Source organism: Hemitrygon akajei, chromosome 15, assembly GCF_048418815.1.
Source record: "Hemitrygon akajei chromosome 15, sHemAka1.3, whole genome shotgun sequence".
In the NCBI taxonomy this organism is placed as follows: domain Eukaryota; kingdom Metazoa; phylum Chordata; class Chondrichthyes; order Myliobatiformes; family Dasyatidae; genus Hemitrygon; species Hemitrygon akajei.
Genome location: NC_133138.1, coordinates 85573622 through 85596451, shown reverse-complemented (window position 1 = coordinate 85596451; position 22830 = coordinate 85573622). Strand labels below are relative to the sequence as shown.

General features: G+C 41.4%; 1 protein-coding gene across 5 annotated transcripts in view; it reads left to right on the top strand.

The window, feature by feature from the left end:
• The window catches only part of ebf1a (EBF transcription factor 1a), a 484706-nt gene that overhangs the window by 427863 nt on the left and 34013 nt on the right, over positions 1 to 22830 (top strand). For all 5 annotated transcript variants that reach the window (XM_073067891.1, XM_073067892.1, XM_073067893.1 and 2 more), the window contains one exon: positions 22498 to 22563. In XM_073067891.1, coding sequence (XP_072923992.1) covers positions 22498 to 22563 — 66 coding nt within the window. The remainder of the gene's footprint in view (positions 1 to 22497; positions 22564 to 22830) is intronic.

The window sequence follows — 22830 nt, the reverse complement described above, 5'->3', positions numbered from 1 at the left end:
GAACTATTACAAATTGCATCAAAGGTTCTCAGCCATGATAGCTTGTGTGCAGCCTCCCTCTTCCACTCATACTTATATCAACCTCTCTTGGTGTTCCCTTTAAAAGAAATGGTTGAAGAGATGGTTACCCATATAGGAGAAAGGTTACACGAGTGAATCTGCAGATGCTGGAAATAAATAAAAACACAAAATGCTGGCAGAACTCAGCAGGCCAGACGGCATCTAGGGGAGGAGGTAGTGATGACATTTCGGGCCGAAACCCTTCAGGAGAAACGTTAGTTTGTTGTGCTGCAGAAATCAAATTTGGTCACGTCAAATTTACAGTAACCTCAGGTCTTTCCAGCCTATGCTGCCCAAGTACAATGCTGTTTCAACTTGAATGTTTAAACTTTAAAAACTTCTTTAAATATAACAAACTGAAAAAAAAAAATTGGTGGCTACCCTCACAGCTGTGTCACACTTCTACCCTCCACACTCTAGGTATGCTGGCATAGGAAAAGAAGCTATTTCTTTTATGATTTTAGGCCTTTTATGTCTTTTAGGTCTACATGTTAATACAACAGTATTTCTGCTTAATACATTTTCTTAACATCACTATTACACTCCTGAACAGCAACAGGTGAGTAGATGATTCTTCACGGCAATGAAACCTGAACTACCACCTCCGTCTTGCCTCTCAGAATTATAATCTTCCATGCCTATCTCTGTTTTAGTTCTACTGTTATGGTGGATATTCCTCCAGGCTTTCCAGTTTACAGAATCATAGAACTGCGTGGAATAGAAGGAGCCTGTTCAGCCCATCATGTGTGACTAACTTTCTGAAAGAGTTAACCATATGATTCTATTGTCATGAGTTTTCTACAAAGCCTGACAAATGATTACTTTGCAAATAAAAGACAGTTAGGGCATGAAGAAGTTCTCTTTCAATTATACAATTGATTCAATGCCTCCTCTCCAATGTCCCACAGATTTTCCATCCTCACTCTCATCCTCTTTCCTGCTTTCTCACTGTATCACTGCCTTGATGAATTGCTTGGGGCATTCAAGTTGTCCCGACCATAGTTTTCAACATAAGGTACAGTGTTCCCATCTGTCGCAGTTCCCAAACCAACAAAAAGAAATGAATTTGTTGCCCAGCAACCAATTACTCCAGATATATTATCACCACAGATTTCTGTCTTCACAGTTCATTCATTTTTGCTATAGAGTTGAAAACAATGGCTACATCTCGGCCCTGAGATTTAGCCCACACAGGCACCTCTTCTGCTGCCAGCTCTGTTTAAAATAACCGAGCTGTAGAGCAGATGGAGGAATATTGCAGAGCTGTTTCCCTGCCTAGTGTTTGAATCAGATGCCACTTGGGTTCAAACACTCGGTAGTCTGTGAAGCAGATTGTGTTGCACGGAATGTAGACATTTAGCAAATGGACTAAACTTTGCCCACTGATGCAGTTCAGTGAGGGGAAGTCAGCCCTAAAGAATGAAGACAGGTCAGGGATTTTTAAATGCTGGAGCCTATTTTCTGTGGTGTAGTGAGGGGATTTGGGAGTCCAATAGTCAAAACTGTTAACAAGTAGAAACGCAGTGTATTTGTATCCAAAGAGCGTAAGTGATGCTGTAGCCATATAGAGCTGCAGTCTGACAATATCCGTATTAATTTTGGCCAGTATATCTCTTGAATGATACTTTGGTCCTAACTGTCAGTGACATATCAAAATAGCATTAAGATAGTAGGGAAAGATTTCAAGGTGAGGTTTAATTTCCCAGTAATCGAACTGCAGTCCTTCAAATGCTAGAAGGATTCCTTAGAGAAGGGAAGAAAACAAAATTTATTAAAATTAGTACGAGACCTTTCAGAAGCAAAATCAGGTAATGTCTTTTTCACAAAGGTCTGTTCAAATTTGTACTGCTTGAAAGTTTCAGGATTTGTATTGACACATTCTTTCATGACAAGGATATCAAAAGATATGGATTAGTGGTGTATAGCTAATCAAATTGTTTTGTGAGATAGTATTAATGGGCTGAATGACTGGACCTTTCTTTCTGAATCTCACCTTTTTAAAATCACAGATAATTTCAAGCACCCCCTGCAACTCGTTTTTTAGACCTTCCATTTTGATCAATTAGTATTTTTCTCTTAATTTCTTTTTATGATTAGCTGTTAAACCACTTATAATTCAGAACTGGTTGCAACACATTAAGATCTGGAAAGCCAGCCTTGTGGATTCCTAATCGCAGTTTAATGTTGAAATTGTGGTTTGATACCCTGCATTCTCCTCCAGCTCACTCTTTAATAGTAACTCTCAACATCTCTAACCTCTCAACCTCTCCTCTTCAGACAATGCTTCAAAGCACTGCTCTTTATCTTACCAGTTCTCTTCATACTTAGTAGTGTTCTACATGACAGATCTTCATCTGAGTATTGTGCATCACAGAAACAGCCCCCTTGGCCCACAATGTACCTGATGACTTTTTTTACCCATCTGCGCAAATCCCATTTTGCTAGCATTAGGACCGTATCCTTCTTTGCCTTTGCTTATTCAAGTGCCTTTCTGAATAGAAGTAAACATTATATTTGTTATTTACCCCACCACTTGCTCTGGTAGTGAACTTCAGTTATCAACCACCCTCTTAGATCTCTTTGAGATATCAACTACTTCCTCTCAGATCCCCTTCAAAACACTTAAACCTCTAAACCCCTTGTTTTTGATATCTCTAACTTTGGAAAAAAGATTCTGATGATTCACTCTAAGTCTCTAATAATTTTACAGCTTCCATAGCTCTAGGGAAAGCATACCCAACCTATCTAATTTCTTTCTATAACTGAAGTCCTCAAGTTCAGCCAACGCAATGAAAATTCTCCTTGCTACCCTTTTCAGTACAATCAACCCTTTCATCTGTTTTAGAATAAGGAAAAGAAGAGTATTTGCAAATAACTTTTTATAAAGACTTTCAAGTTACGTACGCTTGGCTGTTTATTGTACAAGTAATCATTTATGACAATTTACAGACTGCCAATTAAACAGAGGCATTCCGTTTATATGTGTTTTATAAAGGTAAACACCCCAGCTTAAGCAGCAGATAGCAGAATGTCTCATGAAAGCAATGTTCTTTTATGAACATAGTTAAGATTCTTTACTAGCTGCTCTTTCTTTGGCTTTGACTCAACTTGGTTACACCGTCAAACTGTCAGTTGCCTCTCAGCCTCGCTGTTTAAGAATCCTTTTGCCTACTGAACAAGTTCCAAGTAGTTCTATCTTGAGTACCAGTGTGTAATTTTTAAGAGCTCATAAATGAATAAATGGCAGTTGATTTCTACAGAACTACTGTCATCTGCCTTGAGTAAATTTACTTAAAATATTCTGAAAAGATGACAAGTCTTGGATATGTAAAAGAGAATGATTGCTGATAATTGTAATATCCCATCTTATAGACGGTAATGAAACAGATAAAGTATTTTATTCACTTAACAAGAGCTGAGTAGAATGATGTAGTCACATGATCTGGTATTATGTAGCTAAGAATCTAAGAAAAGAGTTGAAATGTTCACTAAAAGGTTTATACTTACTTCCCAATTGTTTTTTTTTCCACAATAGTTTTAACTACCCAATTATAAAACGATTTTACTCTTTGCTTCTCGGAGAGTTTTTGATGGCCCTTGAACTATTATCGATGTGCAGATCGTCCAAGAGGAAAATTACCTCACGCAGGCCAAAAAATTAAAGAGCCACTTCCCAGATTAACAGAGCAGATAAAATTAAAAATGAGTGCATGTTTATATGCATATCATGAAGGTTTGTGTAGGCACATGTTTTAACTTTGTCTATGTGCTTGCTATGGAGTTGAGCATGTGGGTGCATGTGTTTGTATATGTGTGTGTTGTGAGGGTGATTCTGTGTGTGTGTGTGTGTGTGTGTGTCTGTGTGTGTGTGCACACATGTAATATGTTGGTTAGGGTATGTGTGCAAGCTTGAGAGCATAGACATCTGTGTGCATATCCATGTGAGTGTGTAAGCTTGTGAGGTGGGTGCTTGTGTTTGCATGTGTGTGTTGTGTAGTGATGGTGACACTGTGTGTATGTGCGTGTGTGAGTGAGTGCAACCGTAAAGACATTGGTTTGGGGGGAGGGTGGGGAAGAAATCGAGTTCAACGGTTAAAATGTCTAAAAAGACTTTTAGTATTCCCTGTTTGTACTCCGATATATATAAAAAAATGTACCTAAGTGTTTTCTCTTACCCATGGATATATACACCAAGTACAATAAAGTACTAAGGAGAAAGAACAAATTTAGGGTAGGGTCAGAGATGAGAAAGACTGTCCACATTTTGTTCACATGAGTTCTACTTGATTCTGTATCTCACCTTTGAATTTCTTGCTGATGTGAATCCTAAATTAGATGGAATATGGCTAGAATTTAGCATATTAACTTTACTATGTGAGGGCTGCATTGCCAAGGACAATGACAGGCTTCACATGCTCATTAAAGTCAGGCAATAAAGCACCATCATCTGTCCCTGTATTACCCTGTCATCTAAATATAACTGGTCTTTAAAATACATTTGAAAAGTTATGAAAACGTATTTAAATGTCAACCGGTGTTATAAATTTATGGAAAATTATCCTTTCAGCTGCAGTTTAAAATTCGGTAATAAATAATGCACAGAATATTCTTTTGGCTTAAGTGCTGTGATTATCTGAAATCCATATTTAAAATAGATGATAAAATTCCCTGACCCAAATTAAGTGCACTGTGCCCAGCTGTAATTGTGTTTGCCATTGACCTAGTGATGTCACCCAAATGGCTGTGACATGAAAGATATTTTTTTTCCCATTTTTGTGCCAATTCTACTGCATGAAGCTCGCCTCTATTACTCTGTGTCACATAATATTATGGCTATAAGGAGGCCTGGAGCTTGTGCTCTTGACACAATGCATAATAGAAGCAGCTCTCCTGTGCTGCAATCTCTTATGGGATTTTTTCCCTTCCCTGAATAACAGGCCCAGGTTCTGTACCATAAATGGTGTTGCCAGGAGTGTTTTAAAATGCCTGAACTTTTCATTGTCTTTGGAAGTGGTTATGGTTTGTCAGCACGACTCCGGATTCCAGCCTTCCAAGCTCAGATAATAATGGTAAACATGAGAAGTAGCAGTATTAGACCACTGTGCCCCTCACACCTGTTCTGGTATTTAACAATGCCTTCCACCATTTTTATTCTAACCCAGGGGTCCCAACCTTTTTTATGCCATGGACCCTTACCATTAACCAAAGGGTCCATGGACCCCAGTTTGGCAACCCCTGATCAACCCCTTATCCCTTGTCTCCTTCAGTTTTAAACAAAACACAATTTATCCTTCATGATCGCATTAACCTCCACCCCTCCCTGATTTATTAAGTAGCCCATTGGTAGTTCAAACACAATTAAATGGGCTGAGGTTGTTGGGCTTTCTTAGTTATTGTCATAGAAAAGATAGTTTGTAGGAAATGATACCTATAGGTCTGGGCTCATTTACATTCCTATTTATTTGATATGAAATTGTTTGACTAGAGGGCTTGGTGATTAGAGCATGAGCAATATTTGCATTTATTCAAGAGTATCTCAAATTATATTGTTGAATCCTGTGACTATTCTCCACTCCAGCAAGTAGGTGCCAGAAACTCTTTCATAAACTGACTTTAAGATTAAAATTCCCTGTTCTTCCTCCGGCGCTGTGGGTTCACCCCTACTACCAAATGTAGCATCATTGACAGACAGAAAGGTATTCTGTGGAAGTGACAGCCTCTGTTCAGAGTTAAAACTTTGACACAAGGCTCAAAGCCACAATCAGACTCAAAGATTAAACCAATATTGCTGTGGCATAGTGAATAATCTCAGTTCGGCAGACATGAGGAACAAAGTTGATCAGCTTTCGTATTATCCTTCTGCAGTAATTTAGAAAATGAGCTCTCATTGCTAGGAAAGAAAAGCACAGACTTAAACCATTCTCATCTGGTCTTTATCCTGTGAATTAGCCCTGGACTTGAGCTGACTGATGAACCCAAACTCAAAAGGTAATTTGGTTTATTGTGACATTGTGGTGGACTAATCTGAATAAAGAGAAACAAAATTGTTGCTAAGGCAGCTTATCTGGACAGATAGGGCTGGCATTTCAGGCTGAGCGGCTGCTCAAAGATTATTTCAGATTTCCAGCATCTGCAATATTTTGCTCATGATTCCCATTTCTAGATTTAGCAATTTAGCAATTGCTCTACAAAGAATATGCCTGTAACCACCCCCACCCCCCACACCTTCCCATCTGGCTTCCATTCAACATTTCCATTCGGAGAGTTCTATGCCAGAGTTTTTCATATGAACTATGAAAACTGACCATCCCAAGAATCAATCCAGTGACTTGTATTGCAAGCATTGGAAGTCCATCTCTACATGAGCTTCTGGGTATTGTCTCATTGAAAGCCTATATACAATTACAGTGAGTTTTTTCCCCCAATAAAGAGCATTTTTCTTTTTTTTATATACATACTCATATCTTCTTCCATTAAGGCAGGCAGGAAATATTTGTTTAATTTCCCTACCAGGAGTAGGCCATTCTGCCCTACAAGTCTGCTTCACCAGACAGTACAATCCCAGTTGATCTTCTGCCTCAGTGCCACTTTCCTGCACTGATACCTTGATTGCTTTAATCATGAGACCATCATTTAAAGAGCCACTGTTTGAGTTGTGAAAAGGGATAATTAATTAGACGTGCCTGAGTGATACCTTTCAAAGCAATCTAATAGAGTATGTCTTATTCGAAAAGAATTAGATAAAGTAGGAAGAGAAACAAAAAATACTGGTAAAACTCAGCAGGTCAGGTAGCATCTGCGGAGAGAGAAACAATCAACACTGAGGACAATTAGGTGGAGTCGACCCTGATGAATTGCTGAAATAATGCAGGGCATTAACAACATCATCATCATACAGTACACGATCAGCTTAAAAGTACTAAAGCTGGAATATCCTGTCTAGTGTCTTCTGTAGTCAGGGGTTTGGAAGGAAGGCATGGGAGCAGGTTCACATTGCTCCTACTCTCAGGCAACGCAAGTGGACTGCTTCCTCTAAAGTGGTTCAGGAATAGAAGATGGGCTTGTAAATACATAACTGGGAATGAGCTAACCTATCAAGCATACAAATATGTTTATCTGTTGCATGCTGTGTTCCTATATGTGAATATGGTTCATCTTTTAGCTATAGTTCTGTTCAATTTCATTTAAAAGGGAAAGAACCATAGGGTGGTAGTGTAAAGAGTAAATGTTATCCAAGGCTGTTGTCACTTTAAGAAACAAAGTTACACGTGTTACATGTTAGTTTGCAGCAAAACTTGTATGCATTACATTTCAGAGTCAATTGAGCATTGCTGTTAGTAGAAACAGACTTAAACCACCTCTTATGTCACTCCACAATGAAGTGAATGACCCTTAAATACACTCTAGTGTCTGGTCATGTGCTCAGTTAGTTCCATGGGTACTATAATTATCAGTCAACAGGTAGTGTGATGTGGTTGATCCACAAATAGTATGTCCTAGACTGCAAGCTCCAGTTGGTCCACAGGTGGTGTCTCCTGACTGGTCCATAGTTAGGATTTCCTGGTGCACTTCATGAAATTCCTCCTGATTGGTCTGTGGGTTGTAGGTCTTTGTTGTTTCACGGTTAGTGTGCGCTAGTTGGTCCAAAGGCATCATATCAAAATTGGTACATTGGTCCATTGTCACTTTGCTTCTACTTACCCACAGGTGTTCCGACTGAAGTAGTCCACAGCAAGTGTCCTTAAATCAGTAAACTGGTGAATCAGGTTATTTTTGTCGCATGTGAAAAGCTTTGTTTTGCATGTCATTCATACAGGTCAGTTCATCATGTGTTACATCAAGACAGTAAAGGGAAAATCAATAACAGTTACAGTGCAGGCAGGTAATAAAGTGCAAGGACATAATGAGGTAGAGTATGAAGTCAAGGGTCCAGTTTATCATACAAGGGGTCCATTCAAAAGTTCTATAACAGTGGGATAGAAGCTTTATTCATTCTTCAAATGGTCTTTTGGTAATATATCTCAGATGGTCCACAATGCATTATAGTTACTCATCATACAGTGATGACCACACATAACGACTAGGTCCCAAATTGTGTGACACGGTCGGGTATCAGAATACTGTTACAGCCTATATTTTATGGCCTTGACATTATCCATTGATTCCCCATCCTATTGGTAAGTGGAAGAGTAGATATCTGGCTGAAGTTGAGATCAGTCTTGCTCCCCAAACCAATTTTATTGAAGAGCCAGCTGCTCAACTTGTCCTTGGAGCATTCTTACTGGGTAAGTGGCATCCGTTGACCCTTCTCAGGTCTATATCAATAGTGCATGCAGGGAAATGGAGACCTCTTCACATTGTTAACATCAGTGATGTGGAGAAATCTCAAATCAGAAAGAATTATCTCTGTGCAGAACTAAAAAGGCCTGAAGCAGCAGCCTTTCTATATGCATAAAGAACTCTTTGAATTGTAAGTGGCTGTTAGCAGGAACAATTTTACTGTGTACTGTGGAGAATTTAAAAATCTAGTAGCTTGTCATCAGAAAATAGACTGAATGATTTTTGAAAATGTTGACGTTGACAGCTAAATGAATGTAATTATGTTACTAAAGTGTTTTACCTTCTTTCCAGGGGCCTTTATATATACAAACACTTAAATAGTGTCTGGAAATTGGCCATAACTACTAAGTTGCCTATAGTGTCTACATTATTTTATATGAGGTGAATTTTAACTATAATTAAAGTTCCTGTTGTTAGAATATAGAATAAATCCTATAAGTCTCTTACTGCTACCTGCATGGTTTGATATATTGCTTGCACACAGCCAGCGAAGAGTGTTATTTGTAACATTCAAAGCACTTGGCGGGTCAGTCTTCCTCAGATTTGAATACAGTTCTCACGCATACTATCACTCGTAAAAGTGCAGGCACCTGCTTCTGCCTTGTCTTTCCATGTGTGGAACAAAAAGGGTGAAAGAGTGAGGATTAGCATCAAAAAGCTGCTGAAATTAAATATTACGGCAGGAGCCTTCATATTTGTACCACTTTGCTATTATTATAGCAAAGACTATTATTTAAATAGGGAGAGAATTCAAAGTTCTGAGATGCAACGGGACTTGGGAGTCCTCGTGCAGGATACCCTTAAGGTTAGCCTCCAGGCTGAGTTGGCAGTGAAGAAGGCAAATGCAATGTTGGCATTCATTTCTAGAGGAATAGAGTATAGGAGCAGGGATGTGATGTTGAGGCTCTATAAGGCACTGGTAAGACCTCACTTGGAGTACTGTGTGCAGTTTTGGGCTCCTTATTTAAGAAAGGATGTGCTGACGTTGGAGAAGATTTAGAGAAGATTCACTAGAATGATTCTGGGAATGAGAGGGTTAACATATGAGGAACGTTTGACTGCTCTTGGACTGTACTCCTTGGAGTTTAGAAGAATGAGAGGGGACCTCATAGAAACATTTTGAATGTTGAAAGGCATGGACAGAGTGGATGTAGCAAAGTTGTTTCCCATGGTGGGGGAGTCTAGTACAAGAGGACATGACTTAAGGATTGAAGGACACGCATTCAGAACAGAGATGCGAAGAAATTTTTTTTAGCCAGAGGGTGGTGAATCTGTGGAATTTGTTGCCACGGGCGACAGTGGAGGTCAAGTCATTGGGTCTATCTAAGGCAGAGATTGATAGGTATCTGAGTAGCCAGGGCATCAAAGGTTATGGTGAGAAGGCGGGGGAGTGGGACTAAATGGGAGAATGGATCAGCTCATGATAAAATGGCAGAGCAGACTCGATGGACTGAATGGCCGACTTCTGCTCCTTTGTCTTATGGTCTTTGCTTTGCAGTAGAGTCATACACCATGAAAACAGGCCCTCTGATCCACCACAGTCATGCTAACATTAAGTGCCCATCAGCACTCATCCCATCTTTCCTCCCATTCTTTTATCAACTACACTGCCTATCCAATTCTCTTACTGTTCACCAACACACTTGGGGCAAGCCACGGTGACCTTAGGACAGGGCTTCCCAACCTGGGCTCCGTGGACTCCTCAGTTAATGATAGGGGTCCATGGCATAAAAAAGGCTGGGAACCCCTGATTTAGGAAGTGGGAGGGAACCAGAGCACCTGGATGAAACTCATACAGTCAGATGAAGAACTTGCAAAATCCACTCGGACAGCACTTAAGGTCAGGACTGAATTCTAGTCTTGAACTGTTGTGCCACTGTATCTGTGAGTGTGCATGTGATCTGTTGGTATGTTTAAAGGAGAAGGGGGAGCAATAGGGACTCAGACCTTAAGCATCCTTATGCATAATAATGATACCGGCATATGCAGGTGTGTGTATAAACGCATCTGTCTGAAGTACCTAAACAAAGGTGATTACATTTAAATGTGCTTGCATTCTTCTGGAATGCAGGAAACAGATTTTACACTTCAAAACCCAATGCACTGCTAATGCATTTAGTGCCGCCAACTTGGGAACATTTCTACAAGAAAAATTGCGCTCTTCCTCCTTTCTTCTCATGGAGTCAATTTTAGTGTAAACAACTTCACTTTTACACTGAAAATAAAAAAAAACAGATGACAGACATCTAAAAGAAACACAGAAGAAGATGAAAATACTCAGCAGGTCAGGCCTTATCTGTGGGAAGAGAGACAGAGGTAACATTTTGGCTCAAAGACCCTTCATTTGAACTATCTGAAATAAACACAGAGAATGGTGCAATTGGTCTAGAAGTTTGGGTCCCACAGAATCTAGATCAAATCATTCAAAACTGGCTCAGCGATAGGTTGGTAGTTGAAGCTTGTTTATCAGAATGGAGGACCAATAATTAGTGGTGTGCCACGAGCACCTGTGTTGGGACCCTTGTTAATCATTATTTATATAAATAATATAGATACAAATGCACAAGGCTTGATCAGTAAGTTGACAGATTATGCAAAACTTAAGGTTTTTGATAGTGAAAAAGCTTATTGTAGATTACAAGAGATCTTTACTAGTTAGGGAAATAGCTGAGGAGTGGTATATGGATTCCTATACAGATAGGTGTGAGGTGATGCATTTTAGAATCAGTGAAGGACTAACACTATGAATGGTAGGGCACTTGGGTGTGTAATGAAACAGGGGGCCTGAAGAGTACAAGTGTATAGTTTGTTGGAAGTGGCGTCACAATAGGGCAATGAAAGATAATAAACAGAAGAAATGCAGCAGATGCTGGAAATCATGAGCAAGACTAAGTGCTGGAGGATCTCAGTAAGTCAAACGGCATTGTGGCCTGCTGTACGCTAGTTGAATGTGATGTAGTTTGGGGGACCACTCTGTCTGCTGTAAAAGGTGGAATTTCTGCTGGCCACATATTTCAAAGCGACTTCCCATCCCCATTCCAAAATGTTGGTCTCAGGCCTCCTCTACTGCCATGATGAGGAGGAACAACACCTCATAATATTCCTAGGTAGCCTCCAACCTGATTACATGAAATTGATTTCTCTAACTTCCGGTAGGTGATGAAGGGGCTCAGCCCAGTGCTGCCTGACCTGCTGAATTCCTCCACCATTTTGTGTGTGTTGTTTGGATATATTAATCAAAGTTAATATGTAGTAAAGGTCATATGTAAATCTTTTTATTCTCTCCAATAATAATGCACCTTGATTTAATGTCTATATTTTGATTCTCCTACTATTTAATCAGTCTCTGTCATATGCAGATCTGAGCACGCACTCCATGTCTCTTGTCTCTGTCCTGCCTTTCACTTTGTTGTCTCCTACAAGCTCCATCAGCCTTGTGTCTCTCCCATATGCTTGCTCTCCTCACTCCTCCTCTTCATGCCTTAGTCCTCTTCATGATCTCTCTTCCACAGATTGCAGTGAGCCTTGCAGCCCGTCGAGTCTGCTCCACTGTTGTAACCTGCACTTTCTTTCCTCTGTATCCCGATCAAGTTAAAATCCACCAGTCTCAGTCTACAAAATACAAATTAATTTTGAAGCCCGTGCGCCTTTTTAGGAGAAAATGCTTCAAATTCTTCTGCCCTTTATGTGAAAATACATTTGCTGATTTCACTCAAGAAATGAAAAGGCTTGTATGTTAACATTGCCCCTTTGGTTTAGATTCTCCTAAAAGAAAATTGGTCCTCCGTGTTTACCATATTGTATCCCTCTCGCTTAGTAGAGTGGACATGGTTGCCTCATAAATGTGAAGTATCATTAGCCTACTCCTGGATGGAACAGTGACACAGCAAATCTAGCTGATGCTTCACAGCACCACTGGCTGAGGTTCAATCTTGTGCTCTGGTGCTGTCTGTGTGGAGGTTCTGACCAGGTCAGTTTATCCAGGTGCTCCTGTTTCCTACTACATCCCAAAGATTTACAAGTTGCTAAGTTCATTAACCATGGTAACTGGCAATGAACATGTAGCTAAATGATAGAATCTGGGAGGGGGAATGATGTGGGGAGTTGTAGATCTGTAAATCTAAATAGATGCTTGATGGTTGGTGCAGACTTAAGTATCAAAGAGTCCGTTTGCAACTTCCATATTACTCTATGTAAGTTGAAAAGGCACCACAATTTTAACCAGAACAAAATGTATGTTTTAACCTGCTGCATTTAGCTTTGTGTCTCAGAGTAGATGCTTTAATATTCTTTCATGTACAAATTCTATGGCAGAAGCATAGTAGACAGTGGAGGAAGAGTTTCCACAGATATACCACAATAGCTGAGATCTTAGTTATGAATAATGAGCTGTTCTGAGGTTCTGCCGCCCAAAGGCTATTGAACAAGGAAGAGAAACCCTGGAAACATCTTTCCACTGCAACATGGAGAAATTTGGGTCAGGAAGTTATTAATAGCAGGAAGAAAAAGATTAATACAAACCTTCCAAAGTAAGAACCTTTTTGGATTGGAATATCTTATTGGGTTGAAAATGTGTAGGATATATTGTTGAATTCTTCCTATCCTGAGGACATTATAGAATCAATATATTTTAGGAGATGCCAGTAATTGTGTATTTACACAGAATATACTATATATTTATATGAAATTATTAGCATTTCCTAATCAGTCCTTGTTACCCAGTTTCAGAATTCACATTTTTATTCAACTGTATTTTCCGGTTGTAACCTAAACCTCTGCTGTGATGGCAACTGGCTTCTTGGAATGCTCATTGACAGAGTGAAGGGAGGAGCTGCTCCCCATTTCCCACTTCCTGGTAGTTTCTGCTTTGCTTTCTGTATGTCCTCCAAAATAACCAGCAAATGCTCCACTTCTTTCATTATCCTTACCAATCAAGCTCTTACGTATACAGGAAAAGATTAAAGTAAGCAAAGGTTAAAATAATAACTTGGATGAGGTGGTGGATGAATGTGTGGCTGAAGGATTGGAGCTGGGGGCAGGGATTCAGATTTCTGGATCATTTGGACCTCTTCTGGAGTAGGTGTGACCTCTGCAAAAAGGACGGGCTGCACTTGAATCAGAGGGGGACCAATATCCTGGCAGGGAGGTTTGCTAATGTTATTGTGGAGGGTTTAAACTAGATTTGCAAGGGGGTGGGAACCAAACTGAAGAGGCAGAGTCTGGGGAGGTTGGAGCACAAGTAGAGACAGGTTGTAGGGAGTTTGTGAGGAAGGATAGGCAGATGTTAGAGCAAAGATACACTCAGCCTGATGGTTTGAGATGTGTCTGTTTTAATGCAACGAGCATCATAAGCAAGGTGGATGAACTTAGTGTGTGAATCGATACGTGGAACTGTGACATTATGGCCATTACAGAGACTTGGATGTCTCAGTCAGGAATGGCTGCTGAGTGTGCCAAGCTTTAGATGTTCTGAAAAAGACAGCGAGGGAGGCAAAAGAGGTGGGTGCATGGCATTGCTAATCAGGGATAGTGCCACAGCTGCAGTAAAGGAGGAAGTAATGGAGGGATTATCTACTGAGTCAGTGTGGATGGAAGTCAGAAACAGGAAGGCGGCAATAACTCTACTGGGTGTTTTTTACAGATCCCCCAGTAGTAACAGGGACATTGAAGAGCAGATAGGGAGACAGATTCTGGAATGGTGCAATAATAATAGAGTTGTTGTGATGGGAGATTTTAACTTTTCTAATATTGACTGGCATCTCCTTAAAACAAGAGCTTTAGATGGGGTGGAGTTTGTTAGGTGTACTTAGGAGGTTTCCTTACACAACATGTGGATAAGTCGACTAGAGGAGAGGCTGTACTTGATCTGGTATTGGGAAGTGAACCTGGTCAGGTGTCAGATCTCTCGGTCGGAGAGCATTTTGGAGGTAGAAATCCCTCTATCTCCTTTACTGTAGTGCTGGAAACAGATAGGAGCAGACAATTTGGAAAGCATTTAATTGGGGTAGGGGGAAATATCATGCTATTAGACAGGAAATTGGGAGCAGATGTTCTCAGGGAAATGCACGACAGAAATGTGGCAAATGTGTAGGGAACATTTGCATGTGTTCTGCATTGGTATATTCCATTGATGCAGGGAAAGTATGGTAGAGTCTAAGAAACATGGTGTACAAAGGATGTAGAAAATCTATTTAAGAAGAAAAGAAAAGCTTACGAAAGGTTCAAGAGACACACACAAAATGCTGGTGGAATGCAGCAGGTCAGGCAGCATTTATAGGGAGAAGCACTGTCGACGTTTCGGGCTGAGACCCTTCATCAGGACTAACTGAAAGGAAAGATAGTAAGAGATTTGAAAGTAGGAGGGGGAGGGGGAAATGCAAAATGATAGGAGAAGACTGGAGGGACTGAGGTGAAGCTAAGAGCCGGAAAGGTAAAAGGGGTACAGAGCTGGAGAAGGGAAAGGATCAAGGTTCAAGAAACTAGGTATTGATAGAGTTCTAGAAAATTACAAGTTTGCCAGAAAGGAGCCTAAGAATGAAATTAGGAGAGCTAGAAGGAGCAATGAAAAGGCCTTGGCAAACAGGATTAAGGAAAACCCTAAGGCATTCTAAAAGTAAGTGAAGAGCAAAAGGATGAGCCATGTGAGAACAGGACCAATCAGGTGTGGTAGTGGAAATGTGTGCATGAAATCGGTGGAGGCAGCGGGTGTACTTAATGAATGCTTTGCTTCAGTATTTACCAGGGAAAAGGACCTTAGCAATTGTGGGGATGATTTACAGTGGACCAAAACGCTTGAACATATAGACATTAAGAAAGAGGATGTGCCAAACATTTGACAAGCATTAAGTTGAGTAAGTCACCGGGACCAGTTGAGATATATACCAGGCTACTGTGAGAGGCGAGGGAGGATATTGCAGAACCTCTGGCAATGAAATTTGCATAATCAATGGGGATGGGAGAGGTTCCGGAGGATTGGAGGTTTGTAAGTGTTGTTCCCTTGTTCAAGAAAGGGATTAAAGACAACCCAGGGAATTATAGACCAGTGAGTCTTACTTCAGTGGTGGGTAAGTTGTTGGAGAAGATCATGAGGGGCAGCATTTATGAGCATTTGGAGAGACACAATCTGATTAGGGATAATCATCATGGTTTTGTCAAGGGCAGGTTGAGCCTTATGAGACTGATTGAATTCTTTGAGGATGTAACAAAACACATTGGTGAAGGTAGAGCAGTAGATGTAATGTATATGGATTTCAGTAAGGCATTTGATAAGGTTCCCCATGCAAGGCTCATTCAGAAAGTAAGGAGGCATCGGAGCCAAGGAGATCTTGCTTTGTGGATCCAGAAATTGCTTGCCCACAGAAGGCAAAGGGTGGTTATAGATGGTTTGCATTCTGTGTGGAGATTGGTGACCAGTGGTGTTCTGCAGGGATATGTTCTGGAACCCACTACTCTTTATGATTTTTATAAATGACCTGGATGAAGAAGTAGAAGGGTGGATTAGTAAGTTTGCTGATGACACAAAGGTCCGGGGTGTTGTGGATAGTCTGGAGGGTTGTCAGAGTTTATAGTGGGAAATCGATAGGATGCAGAACTGGGCTGAGAAGTGGCAGATAAAGTTTAACCCAGGTAAGTGTGAAGTGGTTCATTTTGGTAGGTCAAATTTGAATACAGAATATAGTATTAATGGGAAGACCCTTGACCATGTGGAGGATCAGAGAAATCTTGTGGTCTGTGTCCATAGGACACCCAAAGCTGCTGCACAAGTTGACAGTGTTGTTAAGAAGGCATATGGTCTATTGGCATTCATCAACCATGGGATTGAGTTCAGGAGCTGTGAAGTAATGTTACAGCTATATAAGACTTTGGTTAGACCCCACTTGGAGTACTGTGCTCAGTTCCGGTCACCTCATTACAGGAAGGATGTGGATACTATAGAGAGAGTGCAGAGGAGATTTACAAGGATATTGCCTGGATTGGAGGGTGCACCTTATGAGAATGGGTTGATTGAATTTTGCTTTTTCTCCTTGGAGCAATGGAGAATGAGAGGTGACCTGACAGAGATGTATAAGATGATCAGAGGCATTGATTGTGTGGATAGCCTGAAATGGCTAACAAGAGGGGTCATAGTTTTAAGATGTTTGGAAGTAGGTACAGAGGGGATGTCAGGGATAAGTTTTTCCACACAGAGAGTAGGGGATGCGTGGAATGCACTGCTGGCAACTGTGCTGGAGGTGGATACGATAGGGTCTTTTAAGAGACTCCTGGCTAGGTACACAGAGCTCAGAAAAATAAAGAGTTATGCAGTTGGGAAATTCGCGGCTGTTTCTAGAGTAGACTACATGGTCGACACAACATTATGAGCTGAAGGGCTCGTTATGTGCTAGAGATTTCTATGTTCAATGTTCCGTTACTAGGAGAAACTCAAACTAAGGAACATCATTATAAAATGAAGTATCAACAATATAAAACTGAAGTGTATAGGAATTTCTTCTCACCGAGGGTGCTGAATCGCTAGAATTCTCTTCCAGAAGGATTGTGATGGCTAGATCATTGGAGATATTTAAAGAAGAGGTTGATAAATTTCTGAAATATCTGAGGATAGAGGGCCATGGGGATCTGGCACAGAAGAGAAGATAAGGCCAGGAGTAGGGTAGGCTCTTATTTCGTGTTTGTTGTGCAGTCTTGTATTTTAAAAAAATGTTGAGTATTCAGTTTAAACTTTAAAGGCCCATAATTTGTCAGTGATAATATTTGTAATGTTCTGTAAAGTTCTATCAGTTATATGCAGCAAAAAAACATTTCAATTTTTCATCAGAGCTGGATAACTGATATATGCGAATGTAGTGCAGGCATTTGATTGTACTTTTATTCATAATGCTTTCAGATTCTATTGTTCTGGCATGCATGCATGTAATATTTCAATAAATCAAGAGTTTCTGCTGGATTTTAACCAAAAGTCAAATAAGAAAATTCAATGAGTTTTCTTTTGCTTCAGTGGAGTTCTCCCTGAACTAACAGCAACTTGATTGAGGTCACTTACTTCACTTTTATTGGGATCTTAATGTGCTTGTGTTATTTATGTGACCATGTGGCAGCTGTAAATCTGTAAAAGTCAATCACTGAATATACCAAGTGGCTATATGTGAGAGCATTTACAATGAAAGGACATATCAGCAAATTAAATGAATTACAGAAAATGTTTGCAATAAATGCAAAAATGAAATTACAAACATAGAAACATAGAAAACGTACAGCACAATACAGGCCCTTAGGCTCACAAAGTTGTGCCGAACATGTCCCGACCGTAGAAATTACAAGGCTTACCTATAGCCCTCTATTTCACTAAGCTCCACGTACCTATCTAAAAGTCTCTTAAAAGACCCTATTGTATCCGCCTCCAGCACCGTTGCCGGCAGCCCATTCCACGCACTCACCACTCTCTGAATAAAAAACTTACTCCTGACATCTCTTCCATACCTACTCCCCAGCACCTTAAAACTGTGTCCTCTTGTGGCAACCATTTCAGCCCTGGGAAAAAGCCTTTGACTATCCACACGATCAATGCCTCTCAACATCTTATACACCTCTATCAGTTCACCTGTCATCCTCCATCGCTCCAAGGAGAAAAGGCCGAGCTCACTCAACCTGTTTTCATAAGGCATGCTCCCCTATCCAGGCAACATCCTTGTAAATCTCCTTTGCACCCTTTCTATGGCTTCCACATCCTTCCTCTGGTGAGGCAACCAGAACTGAGCACAGTACTCCAAGTGGGGTCTGACCAGGGTCCTATATAGCTGCAACATTACCTCACAGCTCCTAAATTCAATTCCACGATTGATGACAGCCAATACACCGTATGCCTTCTTAACCACAGAGTCAACCTGCGCAGCTGCTTTGAGCATCCTATGGACTCAGACCCCAAGATCCCTCTGATTCTCCACACTGCCAGGAGTCTTACCATTAATACTATATTCTGCCATCATATTTGACTTATCAAAATGAACCACTTCACACTTAACTGGGTCGAACTCCATCTGCCACTTCTCAGCCCAGTTTTGCATCTTATCAATGTCTTGCTGTAACCTCTGACTGCCCTCCACAGTATCCACAACACCCCCAACATATGTGTCATCAGCAAACTTACTAACCCATCCCTTCACTTCGTCATCCAAGTCATTTATAAAAATCACGAAGAGTAAGGGTCCCAGAACAGATCCCTGAGGCACATTACTGGTTACCCACCTCCATGCAGAATATGACCCATCTACAACCACTCTTTGCCTTCTGTGGGCAAGCCAGTTCTGGATCCACAAAGCAATATCCCCTTGGATCCTATCCCTCCTTGCTTTCTCAATAAGCCTTGCATGGGGTACCTTATCAAATTCCTTGCTGAAATCCATATACACTACATCTACTGCTCTTCCTTCATCAATGTGTTTAGTCACATCCTCAAAAAATTCAATCAGGCTAGTAAGGCATGACCTGCCCTTGACAAAGCCATGCTGACTATTCCTAATCATATTATGCCTCTCCAAATGTTCATAAATCCTGCCTCTCAGGATCTTCTCCATCAACTTACCGGCCACTGAAGTAAGACTCACTGGTCAATAATTTCCTGGGCTATCTCTACTCCCTTTCTTGAATAAAGGAACAACATCTGCAACCCTCCAATCCTCCGGAACCTCTCTTGTCCCCATTGATGATTCAAAGTTCATCGCCAGAGGCTCAGCAATTTCCTCCCTTGCCACCGACAGTAGCCCGGGGTACATCTCATCTGGTCCCCGTGACTTATCCAAATTGATGCTTTCCAAAAGCTCCAGCACATCCTCTTTCTTAATATCTACATGCTCAACCTTTTCAGTCTGCTGCAAGTCATCACTACAATCACCAAAATCCTTTTCCATAGTGAATACTGAAGTAAAGTATTCATTAAGTACCTCTGCTATTTCCTCCAGTTCCATACACACGTTTCCACTGTCACACTTGATAGGTCCTATTCTTTCACAACTTATCCTCTTGCTCTTCGCATACTTGTAGAATGCCTTGAGGATTTCCTTAATCCTGCCCTCCAAGGCCTTTTCGTGGCCCCTTCTGGCTCTCCTAATTTCCTTTTTAAGCTCCTTCCCGTTAGCCTTATAATCTTCTAGATCTCTAACATTACCTAGCTCTCTGAACCTTTTGTAAGCTTTATTTTCTTCTTGACTAGATTTATTACAGCCTTTGTACACCACGGTTCCTGTACCCTACCATAACTTCTCTGTCTCATTGGAACGTACCTATGCAGAACTCCACACAAATATCCCCTGAACATTTGCCACACTTCTTCCATACTGTACCCAATTTAAGCTTCCAAGTTCCTGCCTGATAGCCTCATAATTCCCCTTACTCCAATTAAATGCTTTTCTAACTTGTCTGTTCCTATCTCTCTCCAATGCTATTGTAAAGGAGATAGAATTATGATCACTATCTCCAAAATTCTCTCCCACTGAGAGATCTGACACCTGACCAGGTTCATTTCTCAAAACCAAATGAAGTACAATTTCTCCTCTTGTAGGCTTATCTACATATTGTGTCAAGAAACCTTCCTGAACACACCTAACATACTCTACCCCATCTAAACCCCTTGCTCTAGGGAGATGCCAATCAATATTTGGGAAATTAAAATCTCCCATTACAACAACTCTGTTATTATTACACCTTTACAGGATCAATTTCCCTATCTGCTCCTCAATGTCCCTGTTATTATTGGGTGGTCTATAAAAAATACCCAGTAAAGTTATTGACCCCTTCCTGTTCCTAACCTCCACCCACAGAGACTCCGTAGACAATCCCTCTATGGTGTCCATCTTTTCTGCAGCCGTGACGCTATCCCTGATCAACAGTGCCACGCCCCCACCTCTTTTGCCTCCCTCCCTGTCCTTTCTGAAACATCTAAAACCTGGCACTTGAAGTAACCAGTCCTGTCCCTGAGCCATTCAAGTCTCTGTAATGGCCACAACATCATAGCTCCAAGTACTGATCCACACTCCAAGCTCATCCGCTTTGTTCACAATACTCCTTGCATAAAAACAGACACATCTCAAACCTTGGGTCTGAGAGCATCCTTTCTCTATCACCTGCCTATCCTCTCTTTCTCTATTTGTGAGCCAACTGCCTCTTCCCCAGTCTCTTCAGTTCAGTTCCCACCCCCAACAATTCTAGTTTAAGCTCTCCCCAGAGGCCTTAGCAAACCTCCCTGTCAGGATATTGGTCCCCCTGGGATTCAAGTGCAAACCGTCCTTTTTGTACAGGTCACACCTGTCCCTAAGGAAGTCCCAATGATCTAGAAATATGAATTCCTGCCCCCTGCTCCAATCCCTCAGCATGCATTTATCCTCCACCTCATTCTATTCCTATCCTCACTGTCGCATGGCAGAGGCAGTAATCCCGAGATGACTACCTTTGCAGTCCTGCTTCTCAACTTCCTTCCTAACTCCCTGTAGACTTTTTTCAGGACTCTTCCCTTTTCCTACCTATGTCATTGGTACCAATATGTACCATGACCTCTGGCTGTTCTCCCTCCCACTGCAGGATATCTTGGACGTGATCTGAAACATCCCAGACCCTGGCACCTGGGAGGCAAACTACCATCCGAGTTTCTTTCCTGTGTCCACAGAATTGCCTGTCTGACCCCCTAACTATAGAGTCCCCTATCACTACTGCCTTCCTCTTCCTTTCCCTACCCTTCTGAGCCATAGGGCCGGACTCTGTGCCGGAGGCACGGCCACTGTTGCTTCCCCCCAGGAAGGCTGTCCCCCCCCCAACAGTACTCTAACAGGAGTACTTATTGTCAAGGGGTGCAGCCACTGGGGTACTCTCTAGTACCTGACTCTTCCCCTTCCCCCTCCTGACTGTGACCCACTTGTCTGTCTCCCGTGGCCCCGGTGTGATTACCTGCCTATAACTCCTCTCTATCACCTTCTCGCTCTCCCTGACCAGCCAAAGGTCATCAAGCTGCATCTCCAGTTCCCTAACGCAGTCCCTTGGGAGCTGCAGCCCGACACACTGGGTGCAGATATGGCCAACCGAGAGGCTGGGCGACTCCAGGACCTCCCACATCTGCACTGAGCACAGAAAACTGGCCTCACACACATACTATTTCCTTTCTGCAATTAACACAAGTAAACCTACCTCATCTCATTACTGCCAAAGCCCTACCACTCTGCTGCCTCTCACCCCGTTGCCCGCTCCGAACTCTGCCCGCTGGATATGGTGGTTTTCTTTTTAAACTTTTCCCACTCTACTGGCTGACGTCATGCGCCTGCGCATTCTTGTCTCTCTTTTACCCCGAGTAGAAAAATGCCTTCGCTGCAAAAATCCTTAGCTGTTCCACTCGCGGCCTTCTTGCTCCAAATAAAAAAAAGGCACATATAATACTGCATGAAGAAGAGTATGATTAAAGCACTTGTGTATTTAACTGAAAAGTACAGTAAGTACATTGCTAAAAGGATTCAGTAGCAAATTGCCACAGCTCTGTGCTGTAAGGTCCAGCTGTAACATATGTAGGGAACAGATAGGAGTGACTTTCTGCATATCACAAGCCAAAACCTTGTTGTCACTTAGAAATGGACTGAGACACCACTGTAGCTTTTGTGTTGAAGTCATTCATTAAGGCTTGAACTTAGAATTCAAACACCGATGGGTAAAAGAGGTCAACAATGAGCTGAATGGCCAAGAAGTTCCAAAGTCCAGCCTTTTGCTAAGTTAACTAATCTTAGCAGTGCTCCTCTAAGCGATAAACAGCCTTAGTAGTCCTGATGGAATAAATAAAGTTATCCGTTATTCCAATGTCTGATGGATCTTTCACAGCACCTGTTGATATAAGCTCATGAATGGTAGCTGTTGACAGCTTCGGCCAATGCTGTGAGTTAAGCTAACTCAAACACTGCTGGATTGGTAAGTTTGGGTCAGCCATTCACATAAAGTAAGAAAAGCCCATTACCTTCCCACACTTAACTACCCCATACCACTCACTTGCATCATGTGGATTTGCTTAAAATGAATGAATGTAAATAATCTATTGTGGATCTAAGAAAGAAATCTCTTTTATTTTTACAGGAAGTTATACTGAAGAGGGCGGCAGACTTGGTGGAGGCACTTTATGGCATGCCACATAATAATCAGGTAATAACTGCTTCACTCTTGGATGCTATGCAGGTGAGAGCTGATACTGAGAATTGGATGCTGGAGGGAGAATTCTGCTCTCTGTATTCCACTCCCAGTCCTGCACTGAGTTAGCTAACCTTAATGTTGCTTCCTCTTCAAGCTCCAATGCTCCTGAGCTGAATAAGAAAAAAATGTCCAACATTTCCAGCCTGATGGAGTAGGCCAAGGGAGATCTCTCTGTACTCCACTCCCAGCCACTTCATGTTGTGGAATTTCCCATTCACA